Genomic DNA, 24,362 nt, shown 5'->3' on the forward strand with positions numbered 1-24,362 from the left:
CTTGTGCCTCAGCTCCCTTCATGGGATGGGGTTAACCCAAGTATATCCAAGTACCTACTCTGTTTCATTGTGAGAATATCATGTGCCCCGTAAATCTCACCTATTATTATGATTATTACTACCTAGAGTGTCATATAAAACATAGTATGGGATATACATTTTTCATATACTTAATTCCAAAAGATTGATTTCCTTGATAATTTCATGATAACTTTGTCTTCACAAGAATGTTCTTGATTTTAAAAATCTGAATCCTGTCTTATTTTTGGGAACATGTAATTATTTGTAATGTTATCTTCCATATATTATACAATAAAGTTATGATTCTAACAACATGTGAAAAACTTTGTCCTAAAAGTAAAGCCATTTTAAAAGTACTACATACTTCAGTCTTCCTTTCATGATGCACTCATCATGAAAGACTCACTTACCTCAGGTGCACCAGCTATTTTGAGCTGCAGCATTCCTTTCCTGTCCTTGTCTTCGCTGTTTGAATACTGAATGGTCTGCACTTGGTTGAAGTCAGCCAGATGCGTGGGCTTTGGAAAGGAAAGGTAAGATCCTTAGATCATGATATATGACCCACTTCACTTTTGTTACTGTTTTGTGCAGTTCTCTCACAGTCCCAACCTTTAGCTCACTCTGAAGACACTCTCCCTAAGACTGGAGGTCAGGGAAAAAACTGATTCTCCATGTAGCCTGCAGTGGAGCAGTCATGAGACTGTTTCGAGCACTTCCAGGTTTGGGATGTGTCTGTTCTTTGTGATGTTCTGAGGAGATCCACACAATTGAGCTGGGTGAGGGAAAGAACAGTTTTGAGACAGAGAGACAGAAACAGGGGGATGGGGGAAGAAAGGAAGCAGAAGGAACCCTTCTCTGACCCATTTGCTAGTGTGGGAGGAGACATTGAATTCTTGGTTGGAATGAACTTGTACTCCCATTCTTAAAAACACTGTACTAAGGTAGCAGAGGTTTCTGAATATACTTAAGTTCAGAAGTGCAATGCAGAAGGGGAGATAGCAGGTATCCAAAGGATCTGCCCCACATAGGCTGGGCTCTTAGGGCATGTCAGGAGAGACTATGGTCATTTTCCCTACTGAAAGAAAGTCTTTTTTTCTCCCTCCCTCCCTCCCTTTTCTATTTTTCTTCTATTATAGGCATATACCACCCTGCCCAGCATCCATTGTTTTTAAAAAGAAAAAAAACTATACAAGTGTCTTCTATCATTTCATGATCACGACCACTTTGTATGTGATTCCTACATGTTTTTTCAAAAGAATGAGCTTAAGTCTGCTTTTTTAGCATATCACAAGGTATTATGCCTCCCCATCCTGTAATGGACAGAAGACACCACGGGGACTGAGCTGGAACTGCCCTGCCTCATGCTCATTGGCCTTTCCTCATGGAGAACCTTCCTGCTGTTCTCAGTTGGCAGGAGGCTTACCAAACACAAATACCTGAGAACAGTTCTCTGTGCTTATCCTCAGCATGTGGCATGACCCTTTTGCACACTCTGCTTTCCTGGACTCTAGGACATCCTACCCTGTTATGATGTTTCCTTACTGCACTGGTCTCTTTTTACAGTTCCTTTTATTGGCTTCTCCCCTACTCAAATTAAAAGTATGGAAATGCTACAGAACTGTGCTGTACGTACCCTGTTCTTCTCCCTAACTGCACCACAGCATAATAAAACCATCTAGGCTCCATGGCATTAAGAAACATCTTCAGCCCTGATATCTTCTTGGAATTTGGACTCATGGATTAAAATGCTTACATGACACTGCTATATGGAGAGATTACAAACCTAATAGTCAAAACACGTTCTTCTGCTTCCAGGATTCCCCAGTTCAGTAAAAAAGCATTATATTCAGCCAGATTACTGGGCCAAAAAGTGAAGACATTGTAATGATTCTTATTTTAACCTTTACCCCATATACCCAACTTTTCAACAAGACCTGAAAGTCCCAGCGCCAAACACCAGAATCCATGCATTTTCTCTTCAACTTCTCAGTGTCACTCTGGTCCATACCCACCTACCACATCATACTTAGAAACCTCCAACTGTTTCCTAACTGGTTTCCCTTCATCCATGCCCGTCCTCTACAATATACTGCCCCTAACCTGCAAGTCAGAGAGATTACTTTAAAAAATGTAAATCAGATAATATCACTCCCTACTCTATAAGCTACAATTCAAGCATAACTTTGGGAAACATAACTTTTTTTCCCCATCATTTTCTTGTACTACTTGTATAAAGTGACTTCTGGATATCTTTTCTCAAATTAAAAGTCATAACTATTGCATTCTCTTAACCAGTATGAGTGCATTTCTATAAGCATAGTTATGCTGAAATGAAGTTGTGAAACAAAATAAACGCATAACTAGGTAGGTAACCTGACTTATCAGTGACATTTTTTTTTTTGGGGGTACCAAACTCAGGTCCTTGCACTTGCCAGGCAGATGCAGCACCAATGAGCTAAATCCCAGGCCCTTTCCAATGACTTCTGATGAGCATTTACTAAGATATTTTGAAATGATATACAGGTGGATAATATATTCTGAAATTTTAACTTCAGGATAGTTAAAGGATATTAAAACATATCTATCATAAAAAGGACAGAGTTGAAAAGATCTAATGCTTATTACCTACTCTTAACTGGACACCCAAACACTTTGCCACATCAACTAACTGTAGTCTTTTATGACAATAAGCTTAGTCTTGTTATGTATTCTATTTTACACCAGAATGAAGGCCCCACCGCCTCCCAAACATTGAGATAAAAGGCTTGAACCACGATGTCCAGCTCTGTAAAGATTTTAAGTGAACTATGTGATGCAAGTATATGGCAACAATTTGAAGGTATAAAGAAGAAAATATGTTAACAAAGTGTAAATAATCAAAACTGACATGTACTTGAAAATCTGAGCTGATTGAATACTACACTGAAGAGATTATAAAGATAAAGATCTATTGCAAAATGCACTGTCAGAATTCAACTAACCTTTAAAGAAATGCAATTCAAAGTCAACATAAAACATTATCTACTAAAATTATCTACGAAAATATAAAGGGGAGGGAGGAAAACCCAAATCATACCTGTATAGGCTAAAAGGCTTTTGATTTGATTTAGGAGCTGCTACTAATACAATTGAGGGAAAAGCTCAGAAGGCATAACTTTAAAACATTAAAGACATATCATTAAAACTAAATAACAAAAAATTTTCCTAGTTAAGCTCCCCCTTTCTAAAGTGTTGAGGATAGAACCCAGAATGCACATGCTAGACAAGCACTCTGTATACCACTGAGCTTCCTTCTAGCCCAAATGACACACATCTAATTGAAAAACTAGAATCTAAAGCAAAATAGGGATATCCTTATCCACCACTCTGTTATGAAAGCTGATCTTTGAGGTTCTTGTTGACACAAGGAAAAAATCAGACGGTGGAAAAGTTAAAATGTTTTTGCTGGTTAGCTATCTTTATAATCCAATTTCCTAACACAAAAATACCTACTAAATGAATGCTAAGGTTGCTGAATATATGATATACAACCACCAAATGTATTTTGCTATGCTCACAATATAAATTCTAAATTAGAAAAGGCAAAAAAAGCCATTCAAAATAAGGCCAAAAATTGTGAAATACTCATCAATTAGTTTAATACAAAAGAATTATATGAAAAAAAAGACTGAAATTTTATTGAAGGATGTAAAACAAGTCCTGAATAAATAGATATACCATATTCTTGGCTAACGTAATATCCAAAAATGTCTACTTTTACAAAATTAATTGATAAGCTAGAATGCCAAGAGAATTTGTTAATTTCATAATTCGTTTTGAAAGACTAAATGACCAAGAACACTCAAAAAGCTACAAAAGAATGATACACAAAAAAGGAAAACAGACACAACAATCAAACCAGTACAGTATTGGCATAGAAAAAGACCCTTGGATCAGTGAGACAGGCTGGACAAGACAGAAAGAGATTATGAAAGCACTGATTCAATTCAGAGGTAAAGAGTCAGAATACATAAGTAATATTAGCTAGTAAATCCAATCTGTACAACAGCAATAGCAACAACACAATTGCAACAGCTAGTATTTTCTAAGTGTTGATTTTGTACCAGGCCATGTTCTAAGTACTTTAATTTAGTAGTATGTTAATTCCCTTACCAATTCTCCCAGGTAGTTGTGATTACTGTAGCCATTTTATTGATGGGACAACTTGAACGGACTGTGAAAGAATGCACCCAAAGTCACAAAGCCAGCATGTAAGCATCAAGATGGTAATGATCCTGATGTGCACTTCACAGTCTGACATTTTAATCTCACTTATCCCTATCTTTAATCTTTTCCCCTAGGAAAAAGTAGGTAGATTCCCATTAGGTACCATATATAAAATTCTATATAAAGAAGTAAATGTAAAAAGACAAGGGAAAACCTCACAAGTAAAGATGAGAAATTGGATCTAAGGCATACAATAAGTAAAGAAAAGCTGGATATGCTCATGGTTTCCTCAAGAGGTGGTACTATTTATCTCTTTCTTTCTCACCATTAGAAGGAACAATGATATGTTTTATTTTTCTGATGCTACTTTTTTATTTACTCATTATTTGGATGTCCTTTACTGAGCTGCCTTTTTCTTAATGATTCTGTAATCATCTTTATCCTAGATTAAGAGGTTTTTGTGAAATGCCAATTGTAAATACCTGGCTTCCTTTCCCCCGTTTTTGACGAAGACAAAGTTCTTAATTTTAATGCAGTCCAACTTATCAAAATTTTAATTTAGATTTGGCACTTCATATGTCCTGTTTAGGCAATCTCTGCCTATATCAAGTTATAATGATATTCTCCATTTTCTTTCAAATTGTTATCATTTTTGCCATTCACATGTAGCTCTATATTCTACTTGTAATGGTTTTTTTGTCACAGTAAGATGGGGGTCAAAACCCACTCTTTTTCCTTCATATATACGCAATGGACTCAGCAGCATTTTTGAAAACCATTGATGCTGGAAGTCAAAATAGTGGTCATTTTATGGGGTATTTAAGTAGTGTTTGGAATAGAGTAGGAGAGATCGCAAAGAGTTCTGAGACTAATCACTGTTTTTTTCCTGGAGTCTCTTCCATTGGGAGAAAAAGCAGTAGTGTGTAAAGGTCTATCTAAAAGAATACTGTTTTGAAGCAGAAATTTGAACACACATTAAACATCCTCCATACAGTCTCATCTGGTGACCAGAGAGACAAGAGACAGTGCCAGGTGTACTGGAAGGGACTCCCACCAGTTCACAGATTGAGATGAAGAAGAAATGGGTAAGGTACCCAAAGATGATCTTGTTTCTCAACAAGACAAAAGTATCACAGAAGAACAGTTACTGGGCCATTTACAAGTGAGCATAAGAGGTCAGGCAGGGAAGGTGGAAGAGAAAGACGTAATAGGGCAGAAGAAGCTAAGAAGAGTGGGAATGGACACCCAGTAGCGCACTGTTGAAAAACAAGTATGAATAACAGTATCTGGTCACATTTTTGCAAAACTATACATAGGTAAAGATGTGAAAGTTCAAACACAAAATTATGTAAGTGGAAAAGCACACTTGGCTAGAGTGGCCTGAAGGTGCCCTCAGAATTATGATCCCTGACCAACTGTTCAAATGGGAGCATGCTCTTCTCAGCACATCACTCCTTACATACTGCTGCTGTTAACCTCAGTACTCATCATCACATGGCACAGATGTATTCCAAATTATCATGGACTCTCAACTGTGAGATATGTCCAAGAGGGGCTTCTGTCAGTTTTGCTCCTTGCTATTCTGCAGATTTCTATTTTAGACCACAAACAGGTGCTAACATTTGCCACAAGCACAAAAATAAGGGCACACACACAAAGATAGGCCAGCATCTCCAAGAAAGAATACAAGAGGGAGGTAGAAGGCTAGACTGGTGGAAGGAGACATAGTATGGATTTCTCTGATGGGCCTCTTTTTTCCTCAGTAAGGTAAATAAAGATAGGAGGGATAATTAAATGTTATGAATTTTTTTTGTCTTTTTCTGTAATAGATGGAAGAAGCTGTTTCAAAGGATGCCAGTACACATAATTATATACAGAACTTAGCAAAAAAACTTGTATTTAGGGCTGGGGATTCTGCTCAGTGGTAGAGTACTTGCCTACCATGAATGAAGCCATGGGATTGATTCCCAAGACCACAAAAATAAAAATTAAAAAAATTATTTAAAACCTCCTCTCCAGATAAACTGGAACAGGCCCATTCAGGTATCACTAACATGGATACCATCTGTGTGACATACTTCCAAAAGTAAAGAATTATGAAGAATCTTACTAGGGATATAGGCTCTGCCTTGTCTTTCTTCCTTTGAGCAAGAAGCACCATGAAACAGAAAGGTTTAATTGAAGAATGTCTTTCTAGAGGAGTACCTCACTTCCTTAGTCTGACACCTCTTTGTCTACAGTCAAGTTTGTGAGCTGTCACAACATACTTACATTGCAGCCTTTGTCTGTTAGGTAACTGATTCCTTCTTCCGGGCCGATAGCCAGTTCCACTGAAATAATCCAGCTTGACTTTAGAAGATCAAACAGGTAAGGAGAGATGTACCAGAAAGAAAAAGAAAGCTTTTAGGTCAAGAATCAGAGATCTATTCATTAAAGGATAAATGGAGGAGGGGAGGTGGTAGCTGGCTGAGTTTGCTATTTATCTAAGCAAATGAGGTATTATAACTTCACTGACCAAGCATCCACCGAGCCTAGAAAGAAATATACTGAGGTCCTTCTACCATGCTAGAGGCTAATGTTTTCTCTAGGAAGATTATCTAAATAAGAAAACTAGTTCTTGGAGAACAGTTAATCAATAAACTCAGGCCAGAGTAAAACTAATTATAAACACAGGTGTGTTATTAAAAAGTAATTTTATTCTTATACATTTTCTTTTTGCATTTTTCCCACTGTAAAATGACAAAACAGTATTCTCATTTGTTGACAATGTTACAAATTAGTTTTCTTTTATTCAGAAATTTAGATACATATACAGAAGAAAAAGCAGAAGAAAGTCATCTAGACCACTGTCTTCCAAGTTTCCATACTTACCCCAAGGGCACATTTGAAGCATTCTTTGTCAAATCTGTACACTGGAGAGAGGATCTCAAAGAATTTCAGAATACTTTCTTCTCTATTAAGGTTGGCAAACTGTCTAAATGTTTGTTGAATCAGTTTTCTTAGTGTTTTGGCCTGCATGATAGAATTACAAAAACAATACTTTTATATCAGCAAGGAGTAAAAGTTACATGGTAAGATTTCAGGGCTGGGGATTTAATTTAGTGGTTCTGCTTCCTGCCTCAAAAGCGCAAAGACCGGAGTTCAATCCCCGGTACTATAACAACAACAACAACAACAAATTTCAGTCCTACCCACCATTTAATATCACATACATTCTTACTATAAAATTATACTTTTCATTTAACTTTATCAAAGCATTTTTTAAATAACTGGACAAAACACACAAAATTTGCCATTTTAACCATTTTAAGTGTATAGTTCAGTGGTTTCGGCTTTATTTCTTTAACAAAAACCTATTGAGGCAATAATCTCGTATTAGAACACATGCTAACAAGTCAGACATTAAAATATGTACCATAAATGCAGATGACTAGAGATGGCAACGGTGAAGGAATATAGCTATTAACCCATTCCACTGTTAGGAGGGAAAATTGGTATGTCTTTCTGAAGGGCAGCACAAATCATAAACTTCTAAACTCATAGACTTTGATCCAAAAAGTAAAATTCCAGTTTTTGTGTGTGTGCATGTATGACAGAGTATTTCTATGTAGTTTAGGCTGGACAGAAACTCACTATGTAGCCCAGGCTGGCACCAAGCTTACAATGATCCTCCTGTCTCAGTCTTCCAAGTGTTGGAAGCATGTGTTACAAGCATGTGCTACCATAGCTGGCACTAGGATGCCATTCTTTTTTGGTACTGGGGATCAAACTTGGGACCTTGCACTTGCAAGGTGGGTGTTGGAACCACTGAGCTAAATTTCTGGCCCCCTAGGATGTTATTCTTTAGCAATGAATAAAGACAAAAGATTTATTAACAAGGGAATTCACTGCATATCTACATGGCCAGGATACATTATGGTGTATCAACCTATCCAGTCAATTCTGAATACAGCTCCAAAACTGTTTTGTGGAACTCATTTACTGACATTAAAACATTATCATACTGTTACACAAGAAAGGTGAATGAAAGCAGTCTTCCTGTAAAGAACAGAGTCCTTTAGGTGAAAGCACAGGGTGAGCCTGTTCAATGTACACACATGAAGTAGAAAAGAACCATGTTTTTATTTTTTAAACTTCAGTGGATGATCAGTGGCCTCTGGTGTTCTTTTGCTCATTTTACTTTTCCTTTTTTTTTACAGATGAACACCTTTCCAGAGAAGCACGTATTTCCCAGCCCACAGGCCTCTCATCCATTGTGTGTGAGGCAGCAGGTAATGATTACACGGTGAAGTTTGAGAAGAGAGTGAGAGATGCAGGCCATTAAAACAAAAAGCCAAAATAGAAAAACCACAAATAAATCTTTCCTCCTTTAAGTTGTCATTTTCAGGTATTTTGTCATACTGAAAAAAACTAACAGGTTTTAACAGGACTACTCAGGCCGATAAACTATAGGAAAAGAGGAGAGACAAAGTAGGAGCCAATCCAAATAACAGGCAGAAAGTAACAGTGTGCACAAGCACAGAAGCAGACGGGTGAAGAAAAGTATGACTCTCACTTCATTTTGAAAACAAAAAGAAGAGGTGCTGGTAGGCAAGAGCTGGCACTGAACTGACATGGCAAAGTCTATGGGAAGGGAAAGTTAGCAGGTGAAGATACCAAGAGGAAAATAGCAAGACAATGTCAGAAACCCCAAAGAAACTGGCCAAGCAGGCCACTGAAATCTAGAAAAAAGTCCTGGCTGGCTCAGCAGACCGAGAATCAAAGCCAGAAGACCAGAAGATCAGGGTCATGAAGACCAGGATCAGGGAGATGGACTAGGTGATTGGTTAATCCCAGTAGGCTGGGAAGATGAGAGGCCAGGGTCCAGGTGAAGCTGTAGTTGCTGAGTCAGGTTCAGGTAAACCAGGAAGCCATGGCTTACTCCAGTTGATTCATGGAGATGAGATCCTGCCTAGAGTGGCTGAGGGGGCCCAGCAAAGTCAAAGTATTGCTGGATCTGGGACACTATAGTGATATGGGTAGATAAGAGCTGTGTTCAGAAAGGGGCACACATGATTTGGCACTGTAGTTACTGAAGTGAAAAGTGGTCAGCCTGGAGTGAGAGGCTGAGGTACTGGAGAGGGCAAGATTACTGGAAGACAAGCGTACAGGAGCTGAATTTGTGTTTTAAGAGCTTGCTCTGCTCTTGAATACAGAGGGCTGGGGGAATGTGCACAAGTAAAAGCAGAAAGACCCATAATCGGGATACTGTAAAGTGGTGTGAAGAAAAAAAAATAAGCATCTTGAGATGATCATTTGCAGGAAATGGGAAAGTGAGGAATCTAGGATGATTTGGTGTCTGAACAGAGCACACAGATAAAGAGGCCTGGTAAAGAAAACACAGTCAGGCAAATTTTGGCTATGTTTGTGATCCTGAAGCTTTCCAACTTAAATCATCAAATAAGACAACTGGATGTTTGGAGCTGAGAATAGAGCAGGGATAGTGACAGAAATCTGTCATGAGCTGAGGTATTCACAGACACAGCACCTGCAAATCAAGAGCAGCAGGAAAGAGGAAAAGGACACAGTTGGTTTCACCATAGCTGGGGTTTTGACAGGAGAATAAATCAAAGAGTGAAATGAGAGAATTATAGCTCTTCTAAGAATGTTTACTTACAGCTTTAGATCACATTATTATGAACTACAGAGAAGTAAAATGGGTTCAAGGTCACCAGGGCTCAACCATAAAGTGCATCTCACAGATAACAGGTTGGTCAGCCTATGATGTTCTACAAAAAAGTCTGGGAAATTTATTTTTAGGAATGCCCATCCAAGTACTGGCTCTGAACCAATAGATTTAAAAACGCTACTCTCTCATCACAGGGTTAGGCCTGACAGTATTTATTTGTTCAGTCTTCAGGATTTCTAAACAGTCTCTGGGTGTGACTGCCTATGTAGGTCTAACTGTCTATCAGGAGAGTGCACACTGAATGTAGAGATTTGAATACTGTCTGCAGTCACCCACATGTCTGTTTTTCTCCTCTCTCTCTCTCTCTCTCTCTCCCTCCCTCCCCCTTCCCTCCCTCCTTCTCTCTCCCCCCACTCTTTTTCTTGGAGACAGCCTGGCCTTGAACTCACTATGTAGCCTAGGCTGGCCTCAAACTCACTGTACTCCTCCTGCCTCAGCCTCTGGAGAGCTGGGACTACAGGCGTATGCCAACACCCCTGGCTAGATGATTTTTCAATTATGAATTAACAACACAGCACTCTGGGTGTTTGCTGAAATGCAAACTAGGCCCTAAAAAGCAGGTTTTCTCCACTTTGGAACCAGAATGAAGGTACGAAGGGATTCTGCTCTTTGAGGCACCTGGAGTAAAAAGGTACTGAGTCTTACAGAAACTCAGTTAACTGGAGGAAGAGCTTTCTAATCCCAGTCCCAGCTACAGGAAACATTGCTCTGTGGGCACAGTACTGGTAAAACACTAACACAGATAAGAAAACAGAACCAGAAAAGATATCTGCTGACTTCCATGGACATAAACTCTATGTCTTCAAAATGATCACTACAAGGCAGATACTAATTTTTCATCAATTACTGAGGCAATGGAGACCTACGAAGGTTTGGGGTGTAAGAGCTGGGATACAAATCTTGAGATGCAGGAGCTCTTGTAACCAGTCCAATCACTATCTTCTCTAAGATACTTTCTAAACTGCACCAAGGAAAAATGACCACCATGTTCTATGGTCTTACCTCATTCTGAATGTGCTTTTTTAGATGATATCCTTACAGGTGGGAAGAAAGCACAAGTTATCTCATTACCTCTAAGAAAAGAAGGTAGCTTGTGGCTGAAATTAAACCTCATGCTTAAGAACAGGTAAATGTCTGACTCTATCATAATAAATTAGATTCTAGTGATCTGAAGACAAAATAGATGAATAAAATTTGGTTCCATCACATATGTGAACAATTCACTTTTCCAGCACATAAGTGGGAAGATGGTTCAGTCTTTATTTTTGACATCTTGTCATATGAAACATGCTGCCTTGTGCTGATATTTGGATGGTTAAGAGACACCTCCATCCCAAGTAGAAAATTAGTCCAGCAAAAGTCCTGGGTACCTGACCACTATTTCCTGAAATGTGGGACACAACAGAATAACAGCTGCAGAGTAGAGATCAAAAGGGCACAGGGAACAGTGCACAGTGGCACATCATTTGTGTTCACATTAACAAAAAAGAGGATACATTCATTCCTGTCTCTTAAGAGGAATATTTAACTCGGATAAATACTGACATGCAGAGATTAAAACTACATAAACACATCAATTTTCTACTTTGTACCTAATTCCCAACCAAGCGCTTGTTTAGAACCATTGTCAGTAACACCATATTTTCCTATCTGACCACACATTCAATGCTTTTTAAATCACAGTATCTAAAATATGTTATCTTTAGAAATCAAAGAAGCAGAATTTCCCCAAGCTTCTGGCTCACTTCTCTCCTTGACCACGTAACAGTTCCATATAGATTTCCCAGACATTTAAACTGTAAATGCCATAAGGACTGAGAGCCCTTCCTGGCCAGGCCTGGTGCTCCCTACACCTGAATGAAGGCCTACTCTACCACATGGATCCCACTCATTCCCCTCACTGTTCCTCCTGAACTCTATGGCCTCAGGGCACTTCAATCTCAGTGTTATGTGGTTGAACTGGTGGGACAGTCAGCCCCATCTATTTCTGCTTTAGCTTTTAACAGCAGGTCTCAACCACTAGCACTAATGAGTACACAGTGTCAGAGACAGAAAGCAAGCCCAGGCCATGCCTTTCCTCCTACCAAGTCAGATCAATAGCTGAGTCTTGTTAAGACATTGCACCCTTAAAATCCATCAAATGCAGCTCAGCAATGCTCCACCCTGTTTCCTTTAAATCTAACTCTTGTTAGGTCTCTTTGTAATTAGGTCTCCTGACAACCAAGGCATACAAATCTGGTTGTGGGCTGTTCTTCTATGACGGACTGAAGCCATCGGCCCTGTTAAAATGAGTCAATTTCGTTTGGTCATTTTCCCCACTCAAAACGCTCGTAGAAATGGAATGTAGATGCAGTAGTACAAGCTTGTAAGCCTAGCTACTTGGAAAGCTGAGGCAAGTATGAAAGTTCAAGGGCTGTCTGGGCAATTTAGCAAGACCCAAACTCCAAATAAAATATAAGAAGGACTGTGGATATAGCTCAGTGGGTTTGATCTCCTATGAAGGAGAAAGGAGGAGAACAGAGGAGAGGGAAGAGGAGGGGAGGGGAGGAGAGAAATAAACAATATATATGGAAGTAAACTAAATTGCTTACCCTAATAATTTAACCTTAACTTGTTGGTAAATTTCTAAGTAACTGAACAAATATATTTGACAGTAATAACTACAAAGTGCTAAAAGATGGATGGTCTGAGCTCTAATATTATTATTTGTCTCTTTCAGCTAAATATGGGAAAATGCTTTAGTTTCTGCAGCATACTTGATCTGGCTCATCCTGCTTGTGCACATTACCAAGTCAAGAATCAAGAAGTCACAGTGACAAAACCCAGCAAAATTAGTCAGCACAAGCAGCAGGGGAAAAGGAAACGAGATCTATTCAGAAGTGGTTTTCTACCAACACGAAAACAACACTCTTGCTCCCTGCCAACTAAAATGGGAGTCTTGTCCAGGAGTGCACCCAAGCATTCTTACGGTCTGTACAACATGACTACTGTTAATTCTAAACCCACAGTGTCCAATCTCTGTTGTCTGAAAGAAATTCTAAAATTGGTTTTTATAGGAAGGATACCTTAGAAATCACTGGTTCTTTCCTAATTTCTCAATGAGAAAAAAAAAATGTGTAAAATCTAACTTCCTAGAATCTCTTCATATTAATTAATATACTTCTAGAACTGGTAAAAATAAGCAATACTGTTTTGCAATGCATTTCATGTTTCAGCCCTGCTTTGTGTTTGCACAGATTTAGGAAACAAAGCACTTATCCATGTACACTATTCAACCTAAAATCAATACACATGTAGAGAGAAAATTGCTAAGAATTTGAATCTCCTCAAAATCAAGCAATATTAATAGGTTGAGCCATGAGAATGTGCTGCTATTCAGCCATGTTAAACTACCACATAATTTTATATTAGTCAACCTAATGATTATCACATGTGGTTAGCAACAATGGATTCCTAGGGCATCCCAGATGGCTATAATGCAAGGTTAAAGAAAACTCACCATAGGCTGAGAATGTATTATTAAAGAAAATGGAACTACCCATCCCCACAGACTAAGTACAGAAATATTAGCAGTGCATCCCTTTTGCTCTTGTCTATAGGGCCTTGACCCCATGGCAAGCTCTTCAAGTGGAAACCAGGGTCCACTCTCCTGCTTCCCCCATTCAATGCTTGGTATACTACAAATGCCATGAATTCCTGGCTGAATGAAGCCATGAATTTTTGCTGATTATAGAAATGAAGATGATGACTATTTTCTTTGAGAATAAAATTTGGTATTCCTGAAGCACCCCAGGAAACCATTTTAATACTTGGGAACTGGACAGATCCTTTGAAAACCTGGCATTCTTGACCTCTGAACATTTCTTGCCTTGAAAACATATTTCTACTGTGCATTACAATGAAATAAATTAAAATTTGGCCATTTAGACTTGCTCTTATTTTGGGCATGGCCACCAGGATAGTAGAGAGTTCTCTTGGTATCTGTTCATTACACAGCGGTGTATACCTTTGCCCCATATACATTCATATATCTAGTTTTCTCAGCCACCTCCACTTGGGACAACTTCTTGGTTTCTCTTTATCACTTATGATCTTAATATTTTTGGTGAGGAATGATCTATACAGTATTTGTAGACTGTCCCTGGATTTGGAGTTGACTTACTAGTGCTACTGGTATAGTGGTTTTGAAGATGCTACTCTGGCACTATTAACACCAGTGATAGAAATTTAAAATATCTTGCAAGCACAGTTTGTAATAGCTAAATAATGGAAACAGCCTAAATGCCCATCAACAGACAAACAGATAAAGATGCGTTTTTTTATATACAATGGAATGGCACTCTGCCACAAAGAAGGATAGGCTTCAGACATTTATAGCTAAATGAATGAACCTTGAGACCATACTCTTAAGTGAAATAAATCAGGCACATGTTTAAATACTGCACTGTTTCTCTGATGTGAGAAAATGAAGGTAGAAGTAAGGACTGAAATATATAATGGATGTTGGGAAATTGGAAGAAAGTGTTCAAATGGGAAGGGGAACAGGGGAGAGGGAGGGAGAAAGAAAGGGACCAAAAAAAGTGAAAATATGAGGAAAAAACAGAAACAAAGCTTTTGTACATAGGGAAGGGGAATGGGATAAAATAAAATTTAAAAAATAATAAAACATATTGCAAATTGCTTTTGATAACTAAGATACATACATCCAATATTCTGTTTTTGGCATCTAATGTAGCTAATTCAAGTTCCACCAAGTGTAATGAAGTAATCTTTCAACAGTACAATGTGAATATTAACTACAAATAATCCTCTAGAAATGTGCATATAAGGGGAAAGAGCAGGCACAACAAAATGGCTTTTAGAAAAAGAAATGTATTGATGGAGCTTGTTATGGAAAAATAAATGTTAACTGACTTAGCCCTTCTATAATTCCAGAAGAAACAAGAAACTAGATATTAATCTCTTGCTAGTTGTGAAATTTCACTTGTAACATTTTTAAAGGGATTGTCATAAAACCATCAAAGTTGAATTGTAGTTGTTATATACACTACGTGTGCATATCTTTATAAAGAACCATACCCCAGGGGCTGGGGATTTAACTCAGTGGTTCCACTGCCTGCCTTGCAAGCCCAAGTTCCCAACTTCTATCCCTGGTACCAAAAAACAAAAAAAGAACCACCCTCCATAGAAGTATTATGACCATCAGTAAAATGCTGAAAGAATTATGTAAAGGTAAAGAAAGCTTAGCCTAAGGTTATGAATTCCTGATTAAGCTTCTTGAGAAGTCAGGAGTGCACATAGAAAACAGTCTGAGGAATAGGCAAACAGTTTCATTGTCCATCATGACAACATTCTGAGTCACACACTGCTTCTCATAAGGCAGTTTCTGTCAAATAAAAACAACTTGCTATGTGCTCTTTTACCTTATTCACTAGAGTGGGCATGATGCAACTTCTGGCTCTTCTCCAAAAATCAAAATGGCCATGAAAACTAAACATTTTTAATTGCTTCAGGACATTAAAGCAGCCACAACAGTGCAACTAAAGATACTCAAGAAAGAGGAACTTCCAGAATTACTTTGGAAAGTGGCAAGAACAATGGGTAAGTGTGTTCACGGTAAGGGGGAGTTTTAGGAAGGAGATTAACGTGTCTTTTACTATAAACAATTTTTTAAAAATTTAAAAATTCATTGATTTTTTTTAATCACACTTCATACTCAGGATGGTGAACTCTTCCAGATCCGATATTTGTATGAGCCAGGCACAGAGGGGAGCACCAGGTCTCAAAGAATCTTTGTGGAGCTGGAAGTGGTGGCGCATGCCTGTAATACCAGCACTTGGGTGGCTGAGGCAGGAGGATTGCTGTGAGTTTGAGACCAGCCTGGGCTACATAGTGAGTTCCAGGTCAAGTCTCAACTAGCGAGACCCTGTCTCAAAAAACAAAAAACAAAAACAAAAGAATCTTCATGGATGTTTAGCTGTGCTCACATGGTATATCTGCGTGTGGCCTGCACGTTTCCTTTTTCAAGTCTAAGGTTCACTTTAAACCCAAGATAATGTGTTAGGCTCACAAACAACAGCAGTCATACTTCTTATAGTAAATCCTTCTATAGATAAAGATTTGAAGAGATTTATTCTGAGTCTTCTAAGCCTCACTGTTTAGAATTCATTGACTGATACTATTTATGTGACAAGTCATTAATTTAACACTGTGTAGAACACTCTTCTGGCTAATGAAAATGGAAAGTCACTGAAAATGTGGCTCACTCTTGCTTGAATGTCTCTACCATTTTTATCCGACCCTCCCCCCAGCAGGTTTGTGCAGAAGGGCCACTCTCCAACTCAAAGGTCTTCCTAGCCCCATCTTTTCTCACAGCAGAGACATTCCAGTCAAAATGAGATTTCCATTCCCCCGAAAGGAATATAGCCAACCCACACCAATAACCCTCTTGAGGGACAAAACTCTATTGTTCTCTTGGTCCCCTAGTATCTCACATTTGGCCTCAAACTATCACTCATTGTGGCAACCTTCATTTAAAGCTTTGTCCTCTTACTGCAAAATCTATGCCAATTTGCTTGTGCTACTGTGGGTAACCTGCTGATGGGAACAGTATCTTTGTGTCTATACTCTTGTCCTCTGCGACACTAAGAAGAGTGGGCTCTGTAACAGAACTACACTCTGGGAGAGGCTTGATACCTACAAGTTGCTCTAGTTTTGGCAGATCGAATGGAAAAGTAACATTACTAGAAAAAAAAAATATTAGAAAAAGCACACCTTTCCTCTATTATCCTTATACTGGTCTTATTATATGCATGTACTTTTATATCTGTGTTCCCCATGAGATCATCTAGAAGGTATGTGAGAAAGGGAAACATGCTGCTACTCTCCAGGCTTAGAGGGGCCAAAACTAGTCCTCACACCCTATTCTGATGAGTTTGAGAGTGGAGAGAACACCAGTCTAGAGATGGGGCTTTTATCACAGATTGCTTGCTCTAGTTGTATCAGTAGTGTCACCCAATGAACAGTGCTATGTTCAGAGAAGAGACAAAAGCATGACTGCTGGGAAACCCATGTGGAAATTGTTATCAGTGTCATGCTATGAAAGTATCAGCATTTTGCCTTCTATACTCAATGGGAATGAACACGATGCTTCTGCTTGCACGCTGGACACAATACCGTACTCATCTTTTGTGACTGAACATACTAACCCACTAAGTCCTATGGCTTACGCATATATTACAGATGTGGAAACTAAAATACAGAAGATTAAGTAACTTTTCCAAAGTCATAGGCAATTTACACTGAAGCAAGGATTTTACCAACACAGCCTGGCTTTGCAGCCAGTTTTCTGAACCATTATGCTGCTAGAGACCCTTGTGGAAAGTTCCCATCTGCTCAGTATACGATGTAAGGCTGAAGAAAAAAAATACACTAAAACAGAACTAAGAAAAAGAGAGAGGACTGGGATGACCAATGCTGAATTTCCAGCAAAAGACCTCAGTCAGTCACATCCACTGAATTTTATTATTAATCAATTAGGGTAAAGGTGCAATCAATGTATAGATGTGTAGTATGTACAGTTACTATAGAAATTAATGCAGGGAAGGCTCTAAAGAGAAAAGACAAAGCATTTTCAAGTTAAAAACAAGATAGACAAAATACATGGTTGTAATTAGAACACTGTCCTTCTAGCTGCAAAGGCACTAATTGTGGAAATGAAATTTGGCTATCATTTACACTAATCTCAGTTATACATCTTATCTCATATTAGCCCCACAGCTTCATAGGCCATTATTCTGGTCTCAGCCAGGGCCATTAGCAGGGAGGTCATGTTGACCTGTGTCTAGCACAGTGCTCGTAAGATACTTCTGTGAGTCAAGCAGCTTGAGTCACACTCACTTTTTAAAGTGAGCCAGTCGAGGTATTTAACTCTTTGCAGCCTGTACTGCTTACAACACGCTTGGGACATGATCAGTATCGTGGCTGCCTAGATCATGCTACATTCTCTCATAGTGAGTATCATATCCTGGTTCGACTTTAGTTTGTAGGAGGTAGAACAAGACCCTTGTAATAACAGAAAACGAGCAGTAACTGCCACTGTTTATAAATTGCAATGTGACAGGTACTATTATTATTCATGCCAACTCTATAAAATATTCTTTAAAAATGTATGTATTTACTTATTTATTTTTCCCATTAAATTTGTTGTAATTTAAGGTAAACAATACAATTACATTCATCACTGGGATCTTGTACCTTTACATGATGTATATCTTGGTTCTTATCTTTATAAAATATTTTCTTTATTGTGGAAATAAAGCCCTGGATCAAGAGGGTAGGGAATGGCAGAGCTCATGTGAGCTGGACTCTATCCTGACCCCAAAGTTCCATTTGGATGTCTGGACATATGTTCTGAATTAGCTAGGAAAGCACACTTCCAAGTCCCCCTTCCTGCCAGGTGTGGTGGTGCACACCAGTAATTCCAGCACTCAGGAGGCTGAGGCAGGAGGATTGCTGTGAGTTCTAGGCCATTCTAAGATACAAAATGAGTTCAAGTTCAGCAAGACCTCATAGCAAGATCCTTTCTCAAAAATCCAAAAATAAACAAAGTTTCCCCTCCCTGGGCTCAGTTATTTCTCTGTTAGACTGAGGAGTACAGGGAGGTTAAGAACTGAGAGCTTCCAAAGTTACTAATAAGGAAAAGTATCTATAGTCATACAACGCTAAACACACTCAATCTTGTCTAACATGGAAAAAAGCTCACACGGTAGAAAGAGGAGTAGACACTTTCAGAATGCACTGGTACACACATACACATGTACCCACGCACATTTGGTGTGCACACAGAGAATATACTGGTACACACAGAGAACACTGGTATACACATATAGAGAATGCACTGATAAGCACACACATAAAATGCACTGATATACATATAAACATGAAAATATTCACATATGCACACACAAAACATTCATGATTCTACAACTACAATTCTTTCATATCTTATTCCAGTTCTTGTGTGTCAACACATCTGTAACTTTAAAGACCTAGGTGAAGGTGATAGGCATGTGACACTTTTAGGTTTATATCTGGCTCCTTTCCATATGTGATCAAGTAAACCATCATTTTGTAGAAGAAAGCTAAATCTATAAAAATCTACTTGCTATCAATATGACTAGAATAACTCAGTTTTTTACATTGTAGCTATTGTACATGTAGGGGGAAAACTACATTGTTTTATTTTCACAAAAACAATTATTAGGATAAAGTTACTGGCACAATTTCATTATTTGATGACAATGAAAGAGACTCTAATTACCTTGACAGAATCCAGTAAACTCTTAGGAAAAAATCGCTTCAAACCAACATCTTTTCTGAAATATAAAAAGCATATTAAAAAATAAAATCACCAAATCATTAATAATGATGTATCTGCAAGAACATATAATTACTTCAAATTATTTATCCTTCCAAATATGAATTAGGATGGAAACAAATATTATAAAACTCTGATTTACCAGTGTGCCCTTGGAGGAAATGGGACAAATAATTTCTAGTTATGTACAGAAAAAAACCAAGTATAACTGATACACATCAAAATCTTTGTGCTTTTATCCTTATTGTTGAAAAGCCTTCTAAAATGTTACCTCTCTACAAATCATACTATATGACAGCTATCACTAGGAAATTATCCTTATAAACATGAATTCCAAGTGGCTAATACCATATTTTTAAAGAAAGTAGCTGGCCTGATTAGGAATGAATTCAGGGTGTATATTGGACACCTTACACAAAAGAAATTCTTTGAATTTATCTTTGAATTGACTGGTTTTTAAAATAAACGTTTTGGTTAAAGAACTCATTTACCTAATTACAGTTTATCAATACAATTTTACATAAGGACAAAGAAATCAAGTGATTTGTCTTAATCAAAAAGCTGAATGTGTAGAAATGCCAGACTTCCCAGCAATTTTCTTTAAGTCAGTCTGTAAAACCAGTCATTGTTATTAATAGCCTCAGAACACATTGCCAAGAAAAGTGATTAGAAGGAATAGGTGTTTTGGCCAGTAGATGGCACTTGTGTGCTGGGAAGATGAAATAGTCTAAAGACTAATGAATCAGGAAATACAGGAAATATAAAAAGGATCAAGAAAAAAAGTGAAACACAAATATAAGGCAACAACAAATTGAATTTGAAGTATAAAACTGAAGAAAACAGGGGTTTTATCTTCCACAACTGTGAGATAGCTGGTTCACAGAAACATTGAAATAATGCCAAAGTTTATATAGTAGAAACTGTGTGCCAACATTTTAATTCCTTACTTTACAATCTAACTACTAGGTAAAGCCTAAATCAATGAACTCCTTCTTGCTAAGCCCAAAATTGGTTGCAGCTCTCATTCCCCACTCCCATTACTTTGTTATAATCACATCCTACACACTCTTTCTTGGATCTGTAACACAGTGTTTCCTAGTTTTACCTATCAGTTAATTCATTTAACTTTTAGGTTTTAAGAGTTTTCCATTTCTCTCCTAACTACTTTGGTTTCCTTACTGTCTCACAACAATTAATTTGATTATTAAATACATAAAGGAAATTATGTCTACCCTAGTTCTTCCTTTTGTTTCTTCAAACAAAATAGAGGGGCTTTGCAATTTACAGACTTCGGTATTACTACTGGAAAAGAAAATTTAAAAGTACTGTATATTAAACAAAAAACACTCTGGAATTTCTAGGGCATTATTTCTGAGAATCTTATTTCCTTTTCAGATAACTTCTGTAAAAAGTTAAAATATGTTTGAGGTCACATTCAATTTGGGGAATTGGCATGTATCTTTGTCTCAACTTGACCTCATTTTTACTCACCTTCCTTTCCCTTCTCCTTACTGCCCCCCAAATCAATATTTTCAAATCAGAGAGTTCTGGATTGGAATCTACCTTTGTCATAGAGTAAGTCTGGTTATTAACACTTGTAAATATGAGGTTATTTACTTGTAAAATGGGGCTACCAATTCCTATCCACACATTGGTGCTGAGGATTAAATGTGTTTATAAAGAGCCTAAAACATTAGGGGAGCAGTTTTCTTTCTTGTAGAAACAGTATAGAACCCCTTCCTGCAGGAGAGCTTTGATTCACATGCCTGATGCCTGCTATGCAGAGAGAGGTAGGAACTCAAAAGGCTAGGGAGCGAAGGATGCTCTAACAGTATGCAAAAAGGAGGGGATTGGCCAAGAGTGGACTGCAGAAGTGATGAGAAGTAGCTCAAGGAGGCAACCCTGTAGATTGACAGGAGTCCACAGTAGTTGGGGCTGCTGGGAGTGGGAGATGGAGAGTACAACGTACTACCAGGGACAGGCAGGGAAGACAGTGACATGTGGCATCCGTTTTGGACATGTGCAGAAGGGTTAGGTCTGTCTTCTCCTAGTAGGGATCTGCAAGACGACTGGCCATGCCAGCCGAACAGGGTAGTGATGTCCTCTTCCCAACTGTGAAACTGTCGACTTCCCTTAGTCCAGCTAGCTATTTATTTTTCCCAAAATCAGTTAGACAGAAAATAATTTATTTTATTCACTTCTGTCACTAGTAAGAATTAAAGATGGACAAAGAGGGCAATATATTTCAAGAAGAATTAAAGAAAGCATAGTGAAAATAATGACTGTTACACTGAGTTAATTGTGTGTGGGGGTTGCTGGGGAGAAAATAGGACCTTGCATATATAGGGAAGCAAGTGCTTCACCACTGAAATGTATTTCAAGTCCTTTTAATTTTTTTAAGACAGGATCTTATTAAATTGCCCAGGCTGCCCTCAAACTTGTAATTCTCCCACCTCAACCTCCTGAGTAGCTGGGATTACAGGTGTGCATCACTGGCTCCCGCGTTCCTCTGACTTCAAAGGTGAACACAACTCCATTAAGGAAAAAAAATCTTAAGGGCACTGCACACCATGTATAGTTTTCACAACTACTTTTGAGTAATAATGAATTTATAACATTAATTTTATGTAATAACATGTTAATATATTTTATAGTACAAAAATAAAAATGAGTCTAAAGTATACAAAATTATGTGGGGGTTGGGGGGGCACCACTACCTCTAATACATTCTAATCAGGAAGACAACCTACCTTAGGCTGTGTGGTGGAGCACTCCAAGCAGCAACTAAAGTGTTGTGCTCCACGTTTTAGGGAGAGCCCATTAGAGAAACCTAAATTTAGCTCTCAGGAGACCAGGCAGGGACATGTAGGCCATTCCACTTTAATGTGAGGATACTGCTTCCAACTGTGTCTGGCCCTTATTCATAGGGTACAAACTAACCTGCGCTAGTTTCATCTTATGTAGGTGGCATAAAACTTCTCTGAGCCCTAAGTCTACATAGCTGTCCCGTAAGTGAATAAGAACATGTTATATATACAACTTTTATAGCATGTTTCAATATGACATATCCTTCAAAGATTCATGTACCGACGATTTGATACCCAATGCATCAATGTTCAGAGGTGGGGCCTAGAGAAGAGTGGGATTAATTAGTGGATTAATCTACTGATGAAATAATAATGTGATGGTATTATTGAGAGGAGACAGAAATTCGCAGTGGGGCCAAGGAGAAGGAAATGGATCTTGGAAAAGTGACTTTGGTGACTTTTATCTACTTCCTAAAGAATTCTTCTCTGACTCTCTCACTCTGCTTATTGGCTTCTTAAGGTGAGCAGTGCCCTTCTCCCTTGATGTTTTTGGCTCACCACAGGTCTAAAAGCAATGGGGCCAGCTGACCACAACTGAAATCCCTGAAACAGTAAGCCAAAATAAACCCCCCCCCCCGCTTTAGATTTTTGGTTACAACAACAAAAAGCTAAAAATGCACCATTAAAAAAAAAAATACTGGCCTTTATTGTAATTCATTAATATATAATTGCCAAAGAGCACATCCTAGATGAAATGAAACAAATGTGATAAGAAACTAGCTCAGAGGAAGCTTTTACAATATTGTCAAACATTAATTTATTAGGTTCCCACATCAACTGGGAGGGGACTTTGAAGCCACACATGAATGACAAGCTATTAACATTAGGTGACAATCATATTTTCCAATACAGTAGCAACTAACTACATGCAGCTATTTACTTTTAAATTAGTTAAAATTAAATTGAAAATTCTGTCCCTGGTTGCATCAGATACACTGTAATTGTTCAGTAGCCCCATGTGAATAGTGTCTGTAAACTGGGCAGGGCAGACACAGTGTTTCCATTATTGTAGAAAGCTGCATGGGGTAAAGCTGAGTTTAAATGATGGGCTTTGGGGCACCCTGCCTACCCTAGGGCTTTATGCCATGGGCCTGAAGGACCTTAGTAAAGGCAGGAACAGTGAGAAATATGGATGCAAGGTAAAGGGAAACTGCTACCACAGGGAAGATGACAGGGATCCAGGACCCCTCACCAAGATCCCAGGGAGAAGGCATGGTGAGGTGAGGAAAGTGGCCACCTCAATGATGCAGCAGCAATGTGAGAGACATCCCAGCATTGACTGTCCATTAAACCAGGAGCCTTTCACTGGGATTACCTGTATATACAAAAAAGGGAGCTCTGAAGCATTGTTCTGCTTTTCTCCCAGGATTAGCAAAAAGAGTAGCTATAAATTTGCTAAGACACAGATTATGTTGCCTGGAAACCACAAGGACAGCCCATGCTCATTTGGTTACTCACAACAAGTGTCTGACATACAGGCCCTGGTGTAGAAAAAAATTACTGTAATACTGTCCCATTTCCCAAGTGATAGTGATACAAACAACCATTCCACAATGTGAAAGGCACTACAAGATAACAAGTACTTAAAAAAAAAAAATGTGAGTTTTCTGGGACTTAAAATTCTTCTGTTAAATTTTAAGTCAGAACTTTCTTAATGTTTAACTCTGTCTTTTAAAGGCAATACTTAACTGCTGATTGATGGGGCTGGCTTTCCCTTTCGATTTGTTAAAACTCAAAACTCCTTTCACCTCTCCACTGCTTCCACCACTTCTTAATGGTTCTGAAAATCAGCATGCTTATGTGCAGAGAGCTGTGGCCCCCTACCTCTTCTACACAATGACTGTGGAGCCCCTCACCTTCACTGCTCACATCACACTGGCCATTCAGACTGTTCTGGGCAAGGAAGCCTACTTTTCACCTGCAACTGGTCTATTGCCACCCCTACCCCTGAAACTTCTATGATGAATACGCCCTGCAGCACTGAGGACTGGTCAGCAAATCCCAGTCAGACGTGTCATCCTGCACATGTGTATTCATCTCCCAAACTAAGAGCTCAGCAAACTTTCTGAGGCCTCAGACTGAAATAAGCAAGGAACTAAACATGTAACCTCAAATATTAAACCCCAGGTAAAAAGCAACCAAACTAATCTCAACATATAAC

At 38.5% G+C, this 24,362-nt stretch overlaps 1 protein-coding gene across 20 annotated transcripts in view; it reads right to left on the bottom strand.

Moving 5' to 3' along the window:
- Window positions 1-24,362, bottom strand: part of Ptk2 (protein tyrosine kinase 2) — a 265,206-nt gene that overhangs the window by 125,985 nt on the left and 114,859 nt on the right. For all 20 annotated transcript variants that reach the window (XM_033760874.1, XM_033760884.1, XM_033760882.1 and 17 more), the window contains 4 exons: window positions 19,278-19,332; window positions 7,099-7,239; window positions 6,499-6,576; window positions 432-539 (listed from right to left, as the gene is read on the bottom strand). In XM_033760874.1, the coding sequence (XP_033616765.1) occupies window positions 432-539; window positions 6,499-6,576; window positions 7,099-7,239; window positions 19,278-19,332 (382 nt within the window). The remainder of the gene's footprint in view (window positions 1-431; window positions 540-6,498; window positions 6,577-7,098; window positions 7,240-19,277; window positions 19,333-24,362) is intronic.

This window comes from Fukomys damarensis, unplaced genomic scaffold, assembly GCF_012274545.1.
Source record: "Fukomys damarensis isolate Sample0158 unplaced genomic scaffold, DMR_v1.0_HiC HiC_scaffold_5, whole genome shotgun sequence".
Classification (NCBI taxonomy): domain Eukaryota; kingdom Metazoa; phylum Chordata; class Mammalia; order Rodentia; family Bathyergidae; genus Fukomys; species Fukomys damarensis.